General features: G+C 37.5%; 2 protein-coding genes across 2 annotated transcripts; one reads left to right on the top strand and one right to left on the bottom strand.

Moving 5' to 3' along the window:
- Positions 1 to 807: 807 nt before the first annotated feature.
- LOC132180031 (oxysterol-binding protein-related protein 1D) lies at positions 808 to 8,545 on the bottom strand. Its single transcript, XM_059592876.1, has 8 exons — positions 7,524 to 8,545; positions 5,820 to 6,176; positions 5,204 to 5,291; positions 4,255 to 4,721; positions 3,017 to 3,172; positions 2,508 to 2,816; positions 1,530 to 1,874; positions 808 to 1,127 (listed from the first exon to the last, which is right to left on the bottom strand). Exons 1-8 carry the CDS (start codon positions 8,037 to 8,039, stop codon positions 954 to 956), a joined length of 2,412 nt encoding a protein of 803 aa, XP_059448859.1. The 5' UTR covers positions 8,040 to 8,545; the 3' UTR covers positions 808 to 953.
- A 3,496-nt stretch (positions 8,546 to 12,041) lies between these two features.
- Positions 12,042 to 18,560, top strand: LOC132180032 (actin-related protein 3). The gene is made up of 9 exons (XM_059592877.1): positions 12,042 to 12,496; positions 12,778 to 13,237; positions 14,413 to 14,559; positions 15,152 to 15,244; positions 15,445 to 15,564; positions 16,452 to 16,562; positions 17,116 to 17,241; positions 17,363 to 17,461; positions 17,946 to 18,560. Exons 1-9 carry the CDS (start codon positions 12,447 to 12,449, stop codon positions 18,024 to 18,026), a joined length of 1,287 nt encoding a protein of 428 aa, XP_059448860.1. The 5' UTR covers positions 12,042 to 12,446; the 3' UTR covers positions 18,027 to 18,560.
- Positions 18,561 to 19,467: the final 907 nt, after the last annotated feature.

The raw sequence follows: 19,467 nt of genomic DNA on the forward strand, positions 1-19,467 counted from the left end.
TGAGAAGTGTTTTTGTTGGGGTTTTGAAAGTTACAAGATTTACATTAATCTATTAACTTCTATCTTCCACGCGCTTCTCTACCATCTTCTCTTGTCTGCTCTCTTTCACCATATGTTTCCTGTACTTGTGTGTGTATTGACTCTCATACGAAAAGTCCTTTGGTCCTTTAGATTTCTTAGATCTAGATTCGATGAGCTTCACTAAAATTTGATCTTGTCGAGCTTGCCCTAGAAGGAGGTCCCTCAATTGTTGTAAATATACCTCTTACTCTTATATTTTCCCTCGAAAGTTCTTTTGTAAGCACTCCCAGTTTCCATCAAGGGCCGTTACAACCAACGAGGTCTACCTCAAGAGCAGTGGGCGGCTAACTGTCAACATTGGGTTTTTCCTTTTGGTTTGTTTTGCCGGTTGTAAGCATTTTGAAAGAGACATGCAGCTTCAAGAGATTCACTTACAAAGTGCCAATGGAATACATCAATAGTAGCATATTCTGTGCATGCTGCATTTTGCAAGTTGACTTTTATATGGGCATTAGGATGTTCACTCATTTCGTATCTCGTCAAAACAAGTGGAGTCTTTTCATAATTACGCTTCCAGTTGGATTACTGGAGAGCTCTGTTATGGAGAAACACTCCAGCGATATGAACTCTGTACGAGAAACACTGGCTGCTGGAGGAAAAGCCCATTGGCACTTGTATGTGGATTACTAGTGGGCGCTGTACGAATTCCTCTAAAAAACCAAGCTTAAAAGGAAAAGCATGCACCATGATAAATAATAAATACCGCCCTCAATTGATAAGAACAAATTAGATCACAAAAGCCTTAAAATTTTAGATTAAAACTTTTTACGAGCTTCTTTATAACTTGAGAGTAGCTACATCTAAACTCAAATCCAGTAGAGGTAAACAAGGAAACCAAAATAATTTAGAGTAAGATGGGACCAGTGGACACCTTACTCTTCTCCTGAGCAAGAAGGGAAATCACTACTTTGGCCAAATATATCAGGAATTTCATCCCAGTTCCTTTTATCTCTTGCCTCCCAGTATCCACCCATATAACGGTAACAACCATCCTCGTCCTTCTGAAACCATCTTGGCTGCCACCCCCTCTCCTGCAACTTCCTTGCCTGCATTACAAAATAAACAGCAGCCGCTCAATGTGCCTATTACATGATGAAAAAAATTTAAGGAGACCTAATGTTAAATAAATTGCAGTAGCACTCATCAGAGAATTATATATATATATATATATCCAGAGAATTATATTTCTTACATTATTTAGGCCACCGCAGAAAGCATTATCATAACTAATGATCAAAGACCATCAAAATATTTTAAGTTTCCTCCAGCAGCCAATTGTTATGAAAATTGCCGGTTTAAGCATTTTGGAGAAACACAGGAAGCAATCCACAACTAGTTAACGCATACCCTGACCTGAGTCTAAATGACATAAAATACTCGGCTTATCCCCAATTCCAATTAGACTTAAACGCAAGGACACATACAGCAGGGGATGTAAAGGTGAATACCTGTCTCTGTAACTGCTCAAGTCTTAGCTTCTCTGCATTTCCTAATTCATACTCTCCGTTCTCTAGATGTCTTTGATCCGGCCTCAGCCTCGAGTCAGTTGGAGGCAATTTCTCCAATAACCCAGGTGTCAGTTCGTTTAAGGATATTGCAAAAGGAGAGAGATTATATCTTGTCTTGGTAACAAATTTATCTCTTTCCCACAGCAGTACAGCTTCTGTCATTGGATCATAACCCCTAGGCTTTGTAGTTGGATCTCCCAGCACGTAGTACATGGCCTCATCCCACTTCCCGACCAACATAGCTACCTTCTCTCCAGTTCTATTGTCTTGCACAAATCCATGGACCTGAAATTTTATAAAATCCTTACCAGTAAGCGGAGAAGTTGGCAAAATGGTCTCTACACCACTCACTTATGGAATTGTCAATTTTAACTTTCACGTTAAAGGCTTTGAAATTTTTTCAGCAAGGTTCACACATAAAGTACAGTTTCTGAATGACAACTGAGCCTTCTCTTTCCAGTAAGGGGAGGAGGGGGTGGTGGAAGGGAAGCACCAAATTTCCTGTCATGTTATGACGATGAAAATATATATTTTATTTCTTCTTCCTTTGGTAATTTATAAAGTTCCATTTGACTTGCATATAATATACTTCATGGATGAGAGCGAAAAAGGTAATAATCACCAATCTCCTCTATCTCCCTTCCATGTTGTACATAGAAGTGGAACTCTCATCACAAAGCAAAGAACTCTGGAAGGAACAAAACCAAAGAGCAGTGAGGGAAAAAAAGAAAAACTTTTGTTTAGTACTGCTTGTTAGGTCATTTAGCAGCTTTCAATAGTATAACTGGTCCGAAATGCTTGAAAAAAAAATTTCTTATAGAAATTAATCTTTTTTCCAATGTGTCTTATCAAACAGAAAGTGTGAAGAGTGCCTGATATTGTGTCTTTTACCCTTTCCTTCATAACAACAAAGCTTACCTGATGTGGATTTCGGTCTATGATAGACTGCTCCTTGAACTTGAGCTTGCAGGAGTAATTGCCACTGCCCTTAATGCGCATTGTGCCATAATGGTCACAATAGATTTTACCTAGTATGATATTATAAATCGAAGTGGTAACCTTGCTCCACTGAAAAGTCTCACCATCCTCAAACTGCAGAGTAAGGACACCTACAGGATCAAGCTGAATAGAACGGCCCCAAAACTTGCCTTTGAGATTGGAATCTGCCCAGAATTTCCATCCTCTTCCTTCACAGTGACAAGCAACAACCATTGGATGATGACTCACCTGAGAGGAAGCTGCTTGTTAGACAAGAATTAGTGGTTTACAAACTATTTGAGCATTCACTGCAAAACTCAAAATTCAATGAGTTGGAACAATGATGCAAGAAAGACATAACTTCAGTCATCTTTCCTGTGGTTCCAAGGAAAATAAAGCTAAAAGGTCAAAACTTCGAAGAAAAATGTGTTAGAAGAGTGAAGAATTACTTTTTCAGAGAAAAAACGAAGTCCTTTATCCGGATAATCAGCCTCATATGTCTCCCCAAGCAGAGGATTGAAGGGTTTGCACTGCCGACCTTCTGTTGACGCATAACCAGATACAGCAAAGGCTGCAATGTTTAAAATTCTCATCAAGTCATTCCCCTGCACCACAAAAAGTCTGCACTTTTAAGTCATAAGTCTCACACATACATTGACCCAATTATAAGATTGAAAATACAAGAACCAATATAAATTATTTTGTAACCACTAAAGAATAAATCCAGAAAAAGACAATTGCTACAGCTTGCAATTAAATCTCAACTCCTCCAATTTTTTTTAATTCCTTTCCTCTTCTTTTTTTTTTATAGAAATTCTTCATTAAACGAAACTGCCTTGAAAAATCTATAACCAAAACACACTCTTAGGGTTAGGGAGGGAGGGAGGAGAAAAGCGAAATCGAACTAGATTTTCACAAAGCCCCATAAATCAGGGCTTAAGAAGTTGGCCAAGGGGATGGAGGGAGAGACTGTGTTGCCCTCAGAGAACACTCTTCTATATCCAAAATTCAAACTGTCAACTACATTTTCACAATTGCTGGTCCCTTGCTATATTGTTACATAGACTGCACTTGCCTGTTAAAGAGTTCTCTATATATCTTCTCTTTTAAATTACATAGCTAGTTCAATAATTAATAACAAAGAAGCAAACGTAGGTATCTACACCTACAATACCATTGACCATCTAGAACCAAAACTTGTCCACTAGATGAAGCATAGTAGGACCAACTCCCTGAAGAAAAGAAAATATGTTAAGCCTAACTGGCCCAATCAGGAAGGGGTGAGTGGATGGAGCTGAATAATAGTTCACATTGAATTCATTTTCCTTTCAGTAACACCCTGGAGAACAGGCCTCTGGCTACCTCTTCCTAGGAGGGTGAGAGAATTCAAGGCCTTGGATCCCCATAGCAGCAACTAAGGAGAGGAGAAAGTGTGGGCTATAAGCCAAGGCCCCAGCTTAAAACTAACACCCCCACCCACCCCCCTCCCCAGCCGACCCCATCTTCTCTTTTCATCTACAAAAGTTCATAGCGAACATTTTGTGGTGGGCAAACTCTACACAAGATTCCTAAGCATTAAATGAATAAAACTAAGGCCAGCATCTCAACTACCTGGAATGTAAATGTAACTAGGACATCATGCTTTAAATCTGCTTTGCGACAAAAGAAAGCACAGCTGAGACCTGACCTGCTTTCCCCATTCCAGTGCTCGATCAACCAAGTATGAATACTCCAGATCTTCAAAGCACTTTTGCAATGAAGACAGTGGTTCATTAAAATAAACAGGAAGACAAACTCCAGAGAGATCCTTTCCAATATTATCCTTGATAATTGACCACAATCCAACGGGCTTCTCTTTCTCCTTTGGTTCTGGCAAATTATCCCTTCTTTTGACATATGGATATTGAATTACCCTGATCTCCTTCTCAATTCCGTGCGAACGATCAGAAAAGAAAGAATCTCTATCATATATACAAGAACCCAGAGTTTCCCGACTCCTATACGACGCACTTCTTAAAGCATCTGAAGACAAAAAATCATTGGTATCAAAGTATGTTCTGTCATCTTCATCTGTTTCCACATCTGCTCCATCTTGACTCTCATTATCTGCACAAGAGTCCGTTGCACTGCCCTCTGACATGACAGAATAGAAATCTGTAAAATGAAGATAAGAAATGAGAAGATTATATATATACATGCATGTATGAAAGTAATATGGTAGATGGAGAAAACCACGTGGGGGAGGGTGAACTTTTTGAGCAATCTCACTGAGTTCGTTGTCGTAGAAAAAGTAAATATGAAAGACTGGTTTGACGGCCTAGGATTATACCAAAGAATCCCCAGCCAGAAAAGAAAAATTAATGCTGGGATTGTACCAAAGACTGGTTTCAGTTCAATAAGTTATGTATAAGTGTCTATGCGGAATTATATCTTAAGCTATAACAGCATCTTTAGTTAATTAAGAGTACTTCAAATGCAGAATTCTGTACAGGATCAGAAACTTGTTCTCCATGTAATACCCGAAATTTCCATGTACTCGTCTTAATGAACTTTTTGTATGGTAACTTACTAAGTCAGTCCAGGTTTAAGAAATATGAATTTAACAAAACACTATTACCATAGAAAGCATAACTAACCACTAAATCTTCTATTCCCTTGTCCACAACATGACTCGCGTTCTTTTGTTTCATCCACTACAGTAGTTTCCAGCTCTATTTTCTCCGTCTGCAAAACAAATTTAGAAGGAAATATTATTCCTCAAACTAGGAAGTTTTCCATCAAAAATATTTATCCAATAGTAAAACAGAAACGTATCAATTGAAAAAGGAAACTGTGTTGTCAGGGCCATGCAAGAATTTTGATCTTGAGGGTGGCCCCCAAAACAAGGATGTTTCTCTACCCTTTTATATAGGCCTACCATTTCATAAGATATTTCACAAATATTTGGTAGCCACGATATAAGAACTTGCATTAAAAAGCCACAAGGAAATAAAACAAAAAAAAGCGTAAGGATAAGGTCCCTGTGGTTTTGAAGCTGGTGCATCAACTATCTTATATTACACCAGACACCAAAACCTGCTTTAGCCGCATAAGTTACCATTAAACACAAAACATACAAAGATAGAATACCACAACAAAGTATAAAAAATAAACAGGAGCTAACCAGCTCAATCTCACACAATCATCCATACAATTTAATGATCTTTAGCAGGGTCATGAAACACGATGGAGAAATGGAAGCACGACAAGTACCTCCAATTGTCTCAATTTGTCTAACAACATAACATGTTTATGATGAAGAGCCTTCAACCGGTTTTGCAACTCAGAGACTTCTAAGAGCACGATTGATTCACAATCTTTGATGACTGTCTCACCAATGCCTTCCTGCGATAACCGTAACCGAAGCTTCTCTGTTGAAACAACTACATCTTCAGTAGGTGCAAATTCAATGCAAGTCAAAACTCTAGGGAATAGATCCTTAGCAGCCAAGAGTGCCTCAATCCACGCAGATCTGTCGTCCCTAGATACACAACGCAAGTGAAGAGTTTTTGTTCCAGTAAATATGGAAAGCCTTTTATCATCAGATTTGCTTGCACGAACTGAAGAAACCTGTAAGGCAGAGACACAGAAATTTCAGCAACCACTAAAACAAAGGAAACTATGTAACATAGAGGTCACAAGCACATACTAAATTTACATAATCACACCAACAACAAAAAAGGTGAGAAAAAAAATGAAAAAATAGTTGCGCCATGAGGATAAGTCAGCTATTCACAACAAATTGTAGGTGCAACAACTGCATAGCAGCATGAGTGGGGACAGAAAGGAAAAAAAATAACTATCCTTTGATTATTGGAAACTGTTTGTAGGTTTGCAGGAACTTCTATATGATTATCAAGTATGAGGTTATGTGACAGTGATTTAAACAGAGCAAGAACCATTTGGAGATATGGGTGAAAACATCCAACTTTAATTATGAACTGCATATTGGGTGAAAACACGGATAAGAGTCTACTTTCCTTGGGTACAATGACCACTTACACAAATGAGAACAACACAAATGAATTCGGATTCATGAAAATCTCTTTAGGAGGGCCTTGGGTATGACAACAACATTAATCAACCAAACTTGCATAGATCACATTTACTTTATCAAGGGCATAACTGAAGTTACCAAAAGCATCTTACGAATCAATAAATGGAAGTAGAAATTATAGGAGTGATAGATCTTTTCAGAAAGTATAGCTCCTCTGTCAGTATACCACATTTCAGACATCCATACAAGATAGAACTAGAGTTCGCATGCATGTGTAAGCTGTTAAAGTGGTAACATGAATCCTCATGACATTTACCCTACTTTTGGTTTCCCCATTCAAATTGGACATATTTAGAAATACATTTCAATTTCAAGACAAAAAAGTTGAATAAAGAAAAAGAAAAGTTAGTCTCTGTATCTATATGCATGGTTGCGGACTACTTGTCCCTAAAGTAGGCTATCTTCAGTTTGGGATTCCATTGTCATAAAAAGATTGTTCTTTCTCTACACAACAACTGTTCTCTCTCTTGTCCTGCAAAGAGTTGTTCCCAAATTTACTTGGTTCCTTTTCAGTGTTCTACTACATGCTTGACTACTTCTGGAAAGAAGCCCCCTTTGCGTAGTCTCTACAAATTACCGGCACAGTGAGTCAAACTAACCAGTCTAACCAGACACTATTTCAAACAATTAAAAAAAGCAAAAACAAAACAAAAAAGAAGAAATTTTTTTATTCAAATATGTTTTCTAGTCCTCCACACTATCACACGAACTGATTAAGATCATCATTAATTATAGTAAATCTAAACCTTTGGTTCAAGTTAAACTAACAAATTAACCAAACAAATCAAACAACACATAACCAATCAAATCGCTACGCGTATTGCATTGGATCAAGCTAAAGGCCAAAAAAAAAAAAAAACCTTCAAGTGCACTTCGCCAAAAGGCTTCCACTGCCTGGCCGACCCGCCGAGCCGGTTGCTACTCCAATTAGCCTTCCGCATATACCTCACCGAGTCCTCGCCGATCACCCTCACGCCCTTCTCTCTCGCTGGGCTGATCAGAATCTTGTCCGGCCCGTGAACCTTGTAGTACGAGAGCACGCCGTCCTCGAGCACGAACCACCTCGACCTCCATCCCTTCCCGTAGTTCACCCACTTGTACAGAATCCCCGCCACTCCGCCACTCACGCCGCCGTACGCCTTCGAATCCCTCGCCTCGGTGACCGCATCCTCGGCGTCGTGGTTCACCGCCGCAGAAACCCTGTCCGATTCGGTACCCGCCGACGACACCTGAGCTGAGAGGCTGGGTCTGGTGTAGCTCACGGTTCTCACCGGCGCGTCGAGCCCTATCTGGCACTGACCCGGGGATTTCGCACCGACGGGGTTGGCACGGTCCCGATCGATCGAAACCGGAGCAATGCAGCACAGCGGATTCATCTCAATCGCTCAAAAACCATCCAAACAAAGAAACAAACAAAAAAAATCCACTGCGCACCATCATCAACCACACTAATCAGTGCCAAAACCGGTCCCTACGAACAAGAAGCTCCGACTTGAGCCGGTTCAGGCAATGTAGCCGGACGCGATCGCAGCACTGTGAAACGAAGCGTTTGGGCAATGACATAGAGAGAGGGAGGGAGGGAGCAAGAGTGGAAGGCAGTTAAGGCTGGTTATAAAGCGAAGTGGGCGTAGGGACAGAGAGATCCATTTAAGGCAGTGGTCAGAAAATTCAGTAGTGACACAGAGCACTGCGTGGGTTGGAAGGGTAGGGGCATTTTAGTTAATTTGATTAGATTGATCGTAGATTAAAGTGAGTATTATAAATGCATTGGTTTGGTGGTGCGCTTTGGTTTTTGTATTTGTACTACAGAGCGAAGGGAGGGGGAAGTGGGAGTGGAGTGGGAGGGAGGGAGACAGCTACCGTGCGCATTTGTGTTTGGGTGGGGATGCTTGTGTTCGTTGGGTGAGGGGAAACTTCTTTTTCTTTGGGCCAGGCCCATTGAAGTTCTCGGAATGACGATGTTGACCTTTCCGCGGCTATGATTGCGGTTTTGTTTGGGGGTAGTTTGGGAAATTTCGAGGGATGAAAGCGACAGCTGAACAAGGGGATCGAACTGGACTGGAGAGTGGTGGTGGTGGTGGTGGAGTGGGCGGAGGTTCATCAGGAACAGTAGATGTTCGGCGCTTCGCGTTGTCTGTGGACTCTTTCTTAATCTTAATACATAATTCATGAATACAATACCAATAACTCTTCCTTCATTTTACCCGGATGAATGATGATTTATCGTTTAAAACGAAAGGGACACAAGTCATGATATAATTTTGCAACAATGGAGTGTGCGTGGACAAATTTAAATACGTAAATCATTTATGGTTTAATCCCGTAAATCATTTTTCTTTTTTCCTATTTTTTAGTGTTTGGTTTTATTTAAAATTTTGGTCAAACATAAACATTTTCCATTGATTTTTATTGAAATCCAATAAAAAGTGAGAAGCTAAATATAATTTCCCCATTATTGTAATTAGGTGAACATTTAGATTATAAATTGGTAATATCATTTACTAAAGGCTTTCTCGAGTCGTTAAGGCCAATATAAATCTTGTAAATTCAATTATCCTTAAACATATGAAGCTTTATTTGCCCTCAAGTTGGGTTGTACTCAATGAGTCAACTTTTTCTCGAGGGAGTCGTCAACTAGCGATTCTTATACCGACAGTCATGCGTCTGACAAACATGTAGTAAGAGAATCATAAAAAGAATTATATCCCTCAATTTATAATTCTGCAAATTTAAACTTTGATCAATAAGAGGAGCCCTTGAAGCATCCCCAAAGAAAAACAATTCATTAATATATATATGACTTTTTATATTAGTCCATTTTACCTTCAACTTTTGCCATTTCAAGTCCACTTGAGATATTGATGGCAGTCTTATAAACGAAGGTAATGACTCTTACTATGAGGTAAGCAATTTTTTTCCTATACTTCCTTCTCGTTAGCTTATTTTTTAAATATTTTACTAATTAAGCATTGAAGTTTTTTTTTTTTTTTTTTTTTTTTCTAATCAAATAAGGGAAAGGGGGAGATATTTTACCTTAGCTTATTTACCGTTAACTAGACTATCGGTTCCGTCAACTGTACAAAGAGAGATTTTTTTATATTTGGATCTGCTAAAGCAACTACACAATCATTGTAATTGGACGGAAAAGAAGAAAAAGAGGGGAAAAAATAAAGGAAAATTAGGGGAGTAAAATACATGTACCGGAGATTCGTTCAAGTACAACAAAGTTGTAAATTTCAATAGGTTCGTCCCACGTTGTCCGGGTCCCATCCACAGATCAACGTTTCGATTTGATGGTCACGAATCACAGGTAGCGAAAGTGCCAAGGCACGTGACGTGTCACATGTGTTGCTGATTCAACGTGGCGACAAACCTGCAGGGTGCAGATGCTCTTCCAAGGCAACGTCTTATTTTAAGTTTTAATTATAGTAACTCTAAATTAGAAGTTCACATTGGAATTTGTCAGATCATAAAATAAAATAAAAATTCAGAATTATTTGACCAAATCATGAAATAAAGAAGAGAAATGATAACCTCTATGCTTGTTAAAAATGTCAATGCTCTAAGATTCTAAATTATAGAATATGCCGAGTCTTTTTCCCATTACAAGAGACATGACATGTATTTCAATCCCGATAAATTAAATTTCAATCGAAACTTCACCCGATCTAATTCCCTAAATCATAATGCATCAACAAACATTCAAAGGTGGCTACAAATTATTGCATGCAATTTTAAATCATCTAGAACTACTAATTAGGTTGGATAAGCCATTTTTATTGGAGGTTGCGCATTGGATGACAATGTCTCATATGCGACGATCTTACATAGTGTTTGGTTAAGGAAATTTAACATTATTTCGGCATCCACATTTTTCTCGATTATGATGTATGAGAATTTGAATTATTGAAAAAAATAATGCTATAAATTACATTTTTACTGTTCAATGCTGACGTGACAATTCAAACAAAATTTTAAATAAATAATTATTAAAATAAAATAGCAATTATAGGGTTTGTTAGAATTAACCTACCAGCATTGTAGAATATTTATAAAATAAAAATGTGGTTTAAGCATTGCTTTTTTTATGTAATGCGGCTAAACTAAACCTATATTTATGAATGATTATGAATTCAATAGGATTCTCATGAACATGAGATTGCTTATTTGGCTTACTCTAGGCATCATGTAATAATTATTTATTATTCTCAAACTATGTCCAAGTTTTTCTCTTCAAGTGCACAGGCTGTTCGATACAAGGCATTTCAACAAAGAAAAACTATATATAAACCACTATTTTTATTTCGTTCCCCAATATATAGACTGTTTATCTTGTTTGATTTATTTTTTATCTATAACTAAATAAAATTTTGTTCAATTTTTTTATTTATTTTTAAATTTTTAAAATTTTTATTTTAATAAAACGGTATATCACTTTATACCTACTGATTTTCCAAATAGTTACAATTAAACCCCAAAAAGTAGCATTAAAAAAAATATATAAAAAATTTATCATATAATAAACTTTTATTATTGGGGTAATTTCACTTTAGACCCATGAATTACCACACGATTTGACAAGCCCTCAAACTTCAAAACCTCTAAATTTGAACTCCTTAATTTTTAATTGCAGTCAATTTGAACCCCTCCATCAGATTTAGTCGTTAACTTATAACGAAAATATATAAAAAGACCAAAATATTCATGATTTTTGTTTTTATTTATGTATTTATAATTTGGAATTAAGGGTACATTTAAAATTTTATAAAAAAAGTCAGGGGTATAAATATCATTATCTTACTTTTAACGTTTAAAATATGACGGAAAGATTTAAATTGATTGCAATTGAAAGTTTAGGAGTTCAAATTAATAGATTTTGAAGTTTGAGGAAAAATTATCAAATCAAATGATAATTCATGAATTTAAAGTGCAGTTACCCCTTTATTATTTAACCAAAACAAGGTCTAATGAGAAGCATGAATCTTTATTGACAAGAGGAATATTAATTAAGCTTCTCAATTTTTATTTTTTTTTCAAAATTTATTATCTAAATAACGCATTACAATCTTATAAAATAATGACATATTTTAAAAAGAATAAATAAGACTGTGAAACAGAAGCACGAATCAAATCAGAATACTGTATGTAAAAATTAAAAAACAACCCAAGATTTGAATCAAAGTTAACTAGCGAAGAATTTTTTTTGCTCCACACTGGCACACGAGACTTGACTCACCGACGTCAACGAGAAGTGTTCCACTGCAACCATTCCGCAAGCTCACAGCCACTCGATTTCACATGGGACCCAAAAAAACTGCCTCAAAAGCTGAAATCTGACCGTCCTTTAGCCACCGTCAGATATAAAACTAAACAGCAATTTAGGAATTGAAAAAGAGAAGAGTCCAGAGAGAGAGAGAGAGAGAGGGGTCGTGGTTGTGTTCTTTGTGTTTGATTGCCAAGAAAGGTATCGAAGGAACGCGCGCACACACACTCCACACGCACAACCATGATGCAGAAATTGATAAGACCAGTTCGATTCGGCGCATATGCTTGTCATTGTTGTTGAAATGGGTGGAGCAATCACCAACTCCTGTGCGTTGAGTTGCTGCTTTCGCTTAAGATCCAAGCCCGCCTCGCCATCACCGACACGTTCTTCTTCGTATTCTTCATCCTCGCGCTTCTCAAAGCGCCCTTCTCTACGATGATCCTCTGCCCTAAGCGCTCTCTTGGATCTCAGCCGCAGGTCCACCTCCAACTGAGACACCTCCTTCTTTCTCATTCTGATGGACCCCGCTACCTCACGCCCCGCTGTAGTCATCGACAACGGCACCGGGTACGCCTCTATGCATTTCTGCATTTAAACACTCAGTTGCATATGTATCGTATATAGGCGCACAAACTGTTTGACGAAATGCCCTTCCGGGTATCCCTTAAACCTTTTCTTCTTGTACCACCTGTTTGACGGAACGCCCTATTGGTTTCGCTTAATTTTTCCTATAATCATGTGGGTTTGTATGTATTTAATTTATACCACCTCACAGTCACACCAGCTGTTTGACAAAATAATTTAATCAATTTGGTTTTCTATAAGTTCTCTACCTTTTTTCATTGCAGTTATACTAAGATGGGATTCGCCGGTAACGTTGAGCCGTGCTTCATCGCTCCGACAGTAGTTGCCGTGAACGAATCGTTTCTGAACCAATCACGGAGCTCTTCCAAAGCCAATTGGCTAGCGCAGCACAGTGCTGGCGTAATGGCCGATCTAGACTTCTTCATAGGGGACGAGGCGGTTGCAAGATCTCGATCTAGCAGTACTTACAATCTCAGCTATCCGATTCGGCATGGGCAGGTGGACAATTGGGACGCAATGGAGCGGTTCTGGCAGCAGTGTATATTTAACTATTTGCGGTGTGATCCAGAAGATCATTACTTTCTATTGACCGAGAGCCCGCTTACTGCACCAGAGAGTCGCGAGTATACTGGTGAAATTATGTTCGAGACGTTCAATGTTCCTGGGCTTTATATAGCGGTTAATTCGGTGCTCGCTCTTGCGGCTGGGTACACGACGTCTAAGGTTGGTTTCGACGTTCAAGAATTATATTGTATTTTTTGGATTTAGAAGCTGAGGATTAACTGGTTTTTGTTAATTTCAGAATGATGTTCAATTTAGCCCAAAATGAATTAGAATAGTGGAATTATTGAATTCGATTGAAATTATAGTTTATTCATTTGGGCGAGTACTACTACAAAGAGAGTTTGTTAAAGTTGATTGAGAATTCGATAGAGCCCCCCTGTCGTGTTGAGAAATGATAGTAACAAACTCATTTACTATTCTTTGAGTGAAAAATATGTGATTCTTTTTTTTTTTTTTAATGATAATTCTTAACTTCTTATTTGTTGAGAAAACTTACACGGAGGAGTCGGAGATAAGGCATTCAAAAAAAACACCTGTATGATACAGCTACACACTCACATCTGGTCCTCATAACAACATTACAGGTGCACCGCGCAAACATTATATGCTCACTCATAGACTCAAACTTAGGCTATCTCAAACTCACGCTTCCACAAATCAGCCAGACATTCACATGGAAGCACCTTGCTTCACATTAAATGCAATGTTGGAACAAGGGTTCCAATAGGTATATGCATGCGGGTTTTAGCCAACCTGAAGGTCCAGATTGTTCCATAAAGGTTGTGACATATTTTCAAGGATGAATATCTTGTAAGTGGGAGAAAGGGAGGAGAGAGGAGGCAGTAATGCGATTTCTAGAGAGAGCATAACTAACACTTTTTTAATTCTGTTCCCAGAGAAAGGGGGGAGATACCAGCTTGATGAAGCTCTTGTTATAAGATTTCTTTAACAATATAGCATATTAGTCATACAAACTCTGTTATGCACAGCTTCAAACCATTAACTCATACACCTTCTCTTTTAATATATACGTTTCTGGCAAATGAAAACCAGAATGAAATTACTAATCTGCCAAGTATGTTGTGTTGCTCGGAAACTTGGCAGGGGTTGTTTTGTTTTGTTTTGTTTTTTCTGCTGTTTTTTATTGTTATTAATACAGAGTAGATTGGTTTTGTTGATATTATGTACTTCCATTAAAGAGTTCTTAATTTTGTGACTGAAATCTACATATATCGGTCTATCTATCTAGATCTCTGTACACATGCTTCTTTCTACTGTTATCATCAATATTTATTTGATTTTTTCCATTTAGATTGACCTACAGTTCTTCTTAGTGTGAGATGACAGGGGTTGTGGTGGATGTTGGAGATGGGGCTACTCATGTTGTACCTGTTGCAGATGGTTATGTCATTGGGAGCAGCATTAAGTCAATTCCTTTTACTGGGAAAGATGTTACTCTTTTTGTCCAGCAGCTTATGCGGGTATGTTCCCTTTGAATCTCATCATACAAACTGTAAGTTAATTGGTTATTCTGGCTTTGTTTGGAAGGTAACTGTTGTCAAATGTGTACCTATTATTGCATCCCTGTTATCACAATTTTTTGTTGGCAAAGATTCCAAAGCCATAATGAGATTTATTTAGGTTGTAAAATTTGAAGACCGAGTTATGATGAAGAGTCGTAACTTAGACATAATTTCTTCTGAGTTGCAATTTTAATTAGCAATAAACAAATGAACAATGCCATGAAATAACAATAAAGGTTTGCTGTTGGCTTCTATAGCAATGGGCATTCCTTAGATGTAATTCCTGGAATACCTTGGTCTTAATTTTCAGGACCTTATTAAAGAAACCCCTCATCATTAGATTCATATGGGCTGGATTTATAGAATGCCATCAATTCAACATATCAGTGAATTGATATCTAAGAGAAGAAATTGTGGTCCATTTGACAGCTTATTGTCTGACCCTCCTCGCTGTTAGATTTGTATGGATCTGTTTTCATGAATATATAAAAACGATAAAATTTTGAACTCCTTTCGATGAGTGATTTGTGCACTCTTTTGTTTCATGTAGGAAAGAGGGGAGAATGTGCCCCCTGAAGACTCGTTTGAAGTAGCTCGGAAAGTGAAGGAAATGTATTGCTACACTTGTTCAGACATCGTCAAGGTGAGTTTACTTTTATAGCAGTTTGAGTCGAACAAATCTTACTACAATTGGTTGCATTTTTTCTTTATTACTTTGTCCTGGGCATTGTATTGCAGGTTTAAAGCTCTTCATATTACTTTCTCCACTCGGCTATTGTGGGAATCTGAATATTCAATCTAGAAATTAATTGATGATAACTCTCATTTCTCCAATGATTTCAGGAGTTCAATAAGCATGATAAAGAACCAGCAAAGTATATTAAGCAATGGAGAGGCATTAAACCAAAGACGGGGGCACCATACTCTTGTGATATCGGCTATGAACGATTTCTTGGCCCTGAGGTTTGATCTATCTTATCTTTGACTCTCTCCTCTGTCCCAACACCTCAGTTAATTCTACTGAATGAACATTGGGTGGTTGTCCAAACTTAATGAGCTATATAGTCTTGATTACTTAAAAAATTTAAGCAACCATGTTGTTCACTATGATGTTGGTAGGAGCTGGCAATGGGGACCTGTTATAACCATAGGATTTGGTTTGTTTTAGCTGTCTCACTAAATTTGCCCTTATATAAGTGTCTCCGTGTTAATCACTTAATAAACCATAAGCAGATAATTCCAGTTCTGGGTTTTCTGGTAGATGTTCAATGGAGTTGTTATTTCGTTTTCAGTGATTGATCCGTTATAATGAAATGTTCACTCATAATTTTAGCCTTGACAATACCATTTTTGTTGATCCCGGTTGTCTTAAATTGATATTCCACATGGCCTGTTGGATGCCTTATCTACTAGAAATACCAATCCAGCACAATGAGGTTGGGTGAATCCCAGATTAGCAGGTATATAAATTTCAGGAGATCTTCATATACTTCCATCTGAGATTTAACCATGCACAGTCTCGTCAAGGTGTTAGCAACATACATTAGATTAATCTTCTCAAACAATTAGAGCCAACTCCTTCATTTATGGAACTAAAAGATGAGGAAGTTTACCCTTGATGTAAATTCTCCATGTTTTCAAGTTTTGGCTTTGGTGACTCTATAGGCAGGCTCTCATTAACTTTAAATGTCAGTGATACAATTGCAAAGATTATGTTTCCAAGAATCATGATATAAAACTTGGAGAACATTTATGAAAGAGGTTGAAAATAATACACTGGTGAACTTTGGTGCTTTTAAATAGCTTTTCACCAACTGCATGCTGCTGAACTTTGTTCTGGTGTCTTATAGGTTTTCTTTAATCCTGAGATTTATAGCAGCGAGTTTACTACCCCTTTACCGGCTGTAATCGACAAGTGTATTCAGTCTGCACCAATTGACACAAGAAGAGCTTTGTATAAGGTGAAGTACGAAGGCTCTGAGAAAATTATTCAAACTTTATTCTTGGATGTGTTATATTTCAATGGAATAATATTCATAAAAAAATATTCCAATGGAATAGAGAGAGTAGGTATGTTGGAAGGTTGATATGTACTGATGTTGGCTTGTACAGTTACAACTGTATTTTTTAGTTGTGTTAAATAGATCTTGAGATTTAGGTGGATTGTATTTCCATTTATCAATTTCTTATTACTTTTTTGCCATAATTTCTTTTGACTATCCATAACCCAATAGTCGTTAACTTAAGATCATGATTGTTTAAACTTCTGGGCTGTGGCATGGATATTTCTCTTTCGATCCATCATATATGGTTATTTGAATTGCTTTTGTTTCGAGGTTCAAATGCTATCCTATACTTTTATTTTTGTGCAGTAATGAAAGGTTATTGTTACCTTAAAACAAGGGTTATTGTTGTATGCCCTCTTGCGTTTTTGAATTTTCTCAAGTTTTGCTGTGTGTATAATAATTTACTTTACAACTCATTGATTTTGTTTTTGCCCCCCTTTATTCACAGAATATAGTGTTGTCTGGAGGCTCAACCATGTTCAAGGACTTCCACAGGAGGTTGCAACGGGATCTTAAGAAGATTGTGGATGCCAGGGTTCTTGCATCAGAAGCTCGATTTGGTGGGGAAGTAAAAGTAAGAATCTTTAGTTTATGCTTTTTTCTTTGTTTTGTTATATATTGTGGCTAATCATGATATGAAAAGGCTGAGCATTTTTTCTTGGTGCCCTTTTGCTCCCTTCCTTCTGGGCCTTCAGTCACAACCAGTAGAAGTCAATGTAGTCAGCCACCCAATCCAGAGATTTGCAGTTTGGTTTGGAGGTTCTGTGCTTGCATCGACTCCCGAATTTTTCGCGGTATGAATTTTTCGCTCACATGTGAATGGACCGAAACAATAATGATTGCTATAAGTTTACCTCTCTCACATGAATCCTCGAGTTTGTATTCTGCTGTACTGTAGAAGGCATGTTGGTGCAGTTGACTATACCGCCTTTTAGTGTTGCCTATTACCTGTTCAACCCAATTATTTAGTTAAATGGGATTGTCTTGCATGTCCCTTCTCAAGAGTCAAGGGGGGCCATTTCATAGGTATCAGAGAAGACAATAACATGGACACTTAAAACAGATTTAAAATTCTAACGAGCTTACTTAAAAACCAGCTTACCTCATTTGACTTGTTCTGATCACTTATACAGAAATAAGAAATAAGAAGTTAATTTCAGTCATTGTAGCTTTTGACACTTGTGATTCATTGATTGTGCTCACCAATGATGTCGCCCAAGTTGAAATATTCTGTGTCTGAATCTTTTTTTTTGACTGGAAGTTGTGCTACATGTGCAGGCTTGCCATACAAAAGCTGAATATGAGGAATATGGTGCAAGCATATGCCGAACTAATCCTGTTTTCAAGGGGATGTATTGATGCCAAAAAAAAAAAAAAAAAATCATTTTGGCTGATCTTGATTTTGTGATTGAGATGCGCAATGGAATGCCTCATCATTTCCAGTTTCCATATGCACCTCAGCTCACTCCCTGGACCCTTATCGTCCTTGGCATTCATGCTTTCTTGGGTTGGTGAGGAGGTGGTGTAAAATATATTTAGTTTCATTTTTGTAAGAATATGGGTTTCCTGTATCCATTCTTTCATTAGGGGGTCACAGTTCTCTTAGCAGCCAATGGGGAAAATGGCCGTTGTTATCTGGGTAAACGTTAGCCGAGCTGTTATGCATTTTTAGGTAGTGTTTGATAAAGATTTTTTGTTTTTTTTGAATCAAGTGCATTCTTAGTCACACTCTATCCTGCGATTCTCAATTTCTAGTAAAAGATTTTTTATTTTTTTATCAGTGTACATGATATCACGTTATTTTAAAATTTTAAATGATGTGATAATATTTTTATTAGACTTGTGAAATCTAGTCTGCCCCATGAAATAAATGGAGGGCTGCTTTGCCTCTGAGTCTCATTTCGTGTGTTTATCCTTAATTGCATTGCCATGATCGGAATCTCATGAAACGGATGCTATCTACAAGCAATACTGCATTCAGCCAATCATTCATAAACTCTCAACTCTCATGATCTTATCCACTTCTTACATATAAACAGTTTAATTTGACCGTATTGCCCCTGGGCTGCTTCAATATGAAAAATTCTCTTTAGAAATCTTCTTTTAAACAATATTTAATCACAACCGTTTAGAAGAATATATGCATGCCAATTTTGTATATGGATCCGGTGCAGTAACCTGATCGCCCCCAAACCCTGAGTTCGGTAACTTAACAACACTGATTTTTCCTCCTTTATTTTGTAGGCTAATTTGAGATTGCGTTTGAGAGGTATAAAAAGTCTATTTAAAAAAAAAAAGTATCCATTTGATAAAAAAATTAGGAGAAATTTCACTAAGGCCCTCTGAACTTCCGGCCGATTTTGCAGACCCCCCTTGAACTTTAAAAACTCTCATTTTGGACCCTTAAACTTGCATTTTCTCTCACTTTAGACTCATCTATTAGTTTTCAATGTTAAATGCCCATTATACCCCTACCCAGCCCACTTGAAATTCCAAAAATGCCCAAAACTATAGCACCCACCCTAGCCCAAAACAACACCGTTTTGGGCATTAATTTCTTTTTTTTTTTTAAAAAAAAAAAAGCAAAGAAAAAAGAAAAAGAAAAAAAAAAAAAAAAAAGGAAAAAAAAAGGGGAGAAGGATGAGACTTGGCTAAAATAAGTTAGTCGGCACAGTTCACCAACTCAGGAAACTCCTGATATTCTCCGTTTAAATTGCTTTTATTTTTATTTTTATTTTTTTAAAATAATAATTAATGCCCAAAACGACGTCGTTTTGGGCTGGGTGAGTTGTAATTTTTA

The sequence above is a fragment of the Corylus avellana genome, chromosome ca4 (genome assembly GCF_901000735.1).
Source record: "Corylus avellana chromosome ca4, CavTom2PMs-1.0".
NCBI lineage: Eukaryota > Viridiplantae > Streptophyta > Magnoliopsida > Fagales > Betulaceae > Corylus > Corylus avellana.

What these genes read in the sequence shown, in the direction of transcription:
- LOC132180031 (XM_059592876.1), bottom strand. Translation starts at nt 8,039, where the DNA reads ATGAATCCGCTGTGCTGCATTGCTCCGGTTTCGATCGATCGGGACCGT. An exon ending in ACAAATTGAGACAATTGGAG is followed by an intron (nt 5,292 to 5,819) that starts GTACTTGTCGTG and finishes TTTGTTTTGCAG; the next exon opens with ACGGAGAAAATAGAGCTGGA. An exon ending in AGGGAATAGAAGATTTAGTG is followed by an intron (nt 4,722 to 5,203) that starts GTTAGTTATGCT and finishes TTCATTTTACAG; the next exon opens with ATTTCTATTCTGTCATGTCA.
- LOC132180032 (XM_059592877.1), top strand. Translation starts at nt 12,447, where the DNA reads ATGGACCCCGCTACCTCACGCCCCGCTGTAGTCATCGACAACGGCACC. An exon ending in AACGATTTCTTGGCCCTGAG is followed by an intron (nt 15,565 to 16,451) that starts GTTTGATCTATC and finishes GGTGTCTTATAG; the next exon opens with GTTTTCTTTAATCCTGAGAT. An exon ending in CGACTCCCGAATTTTTCGCG is followed by an intron (nt 17,462 to 17,945) that starts GTATGAATTTTT and finishes CTACATGTGCAG; the next exon opens with GCTTGCCATACAAAAGCTGA.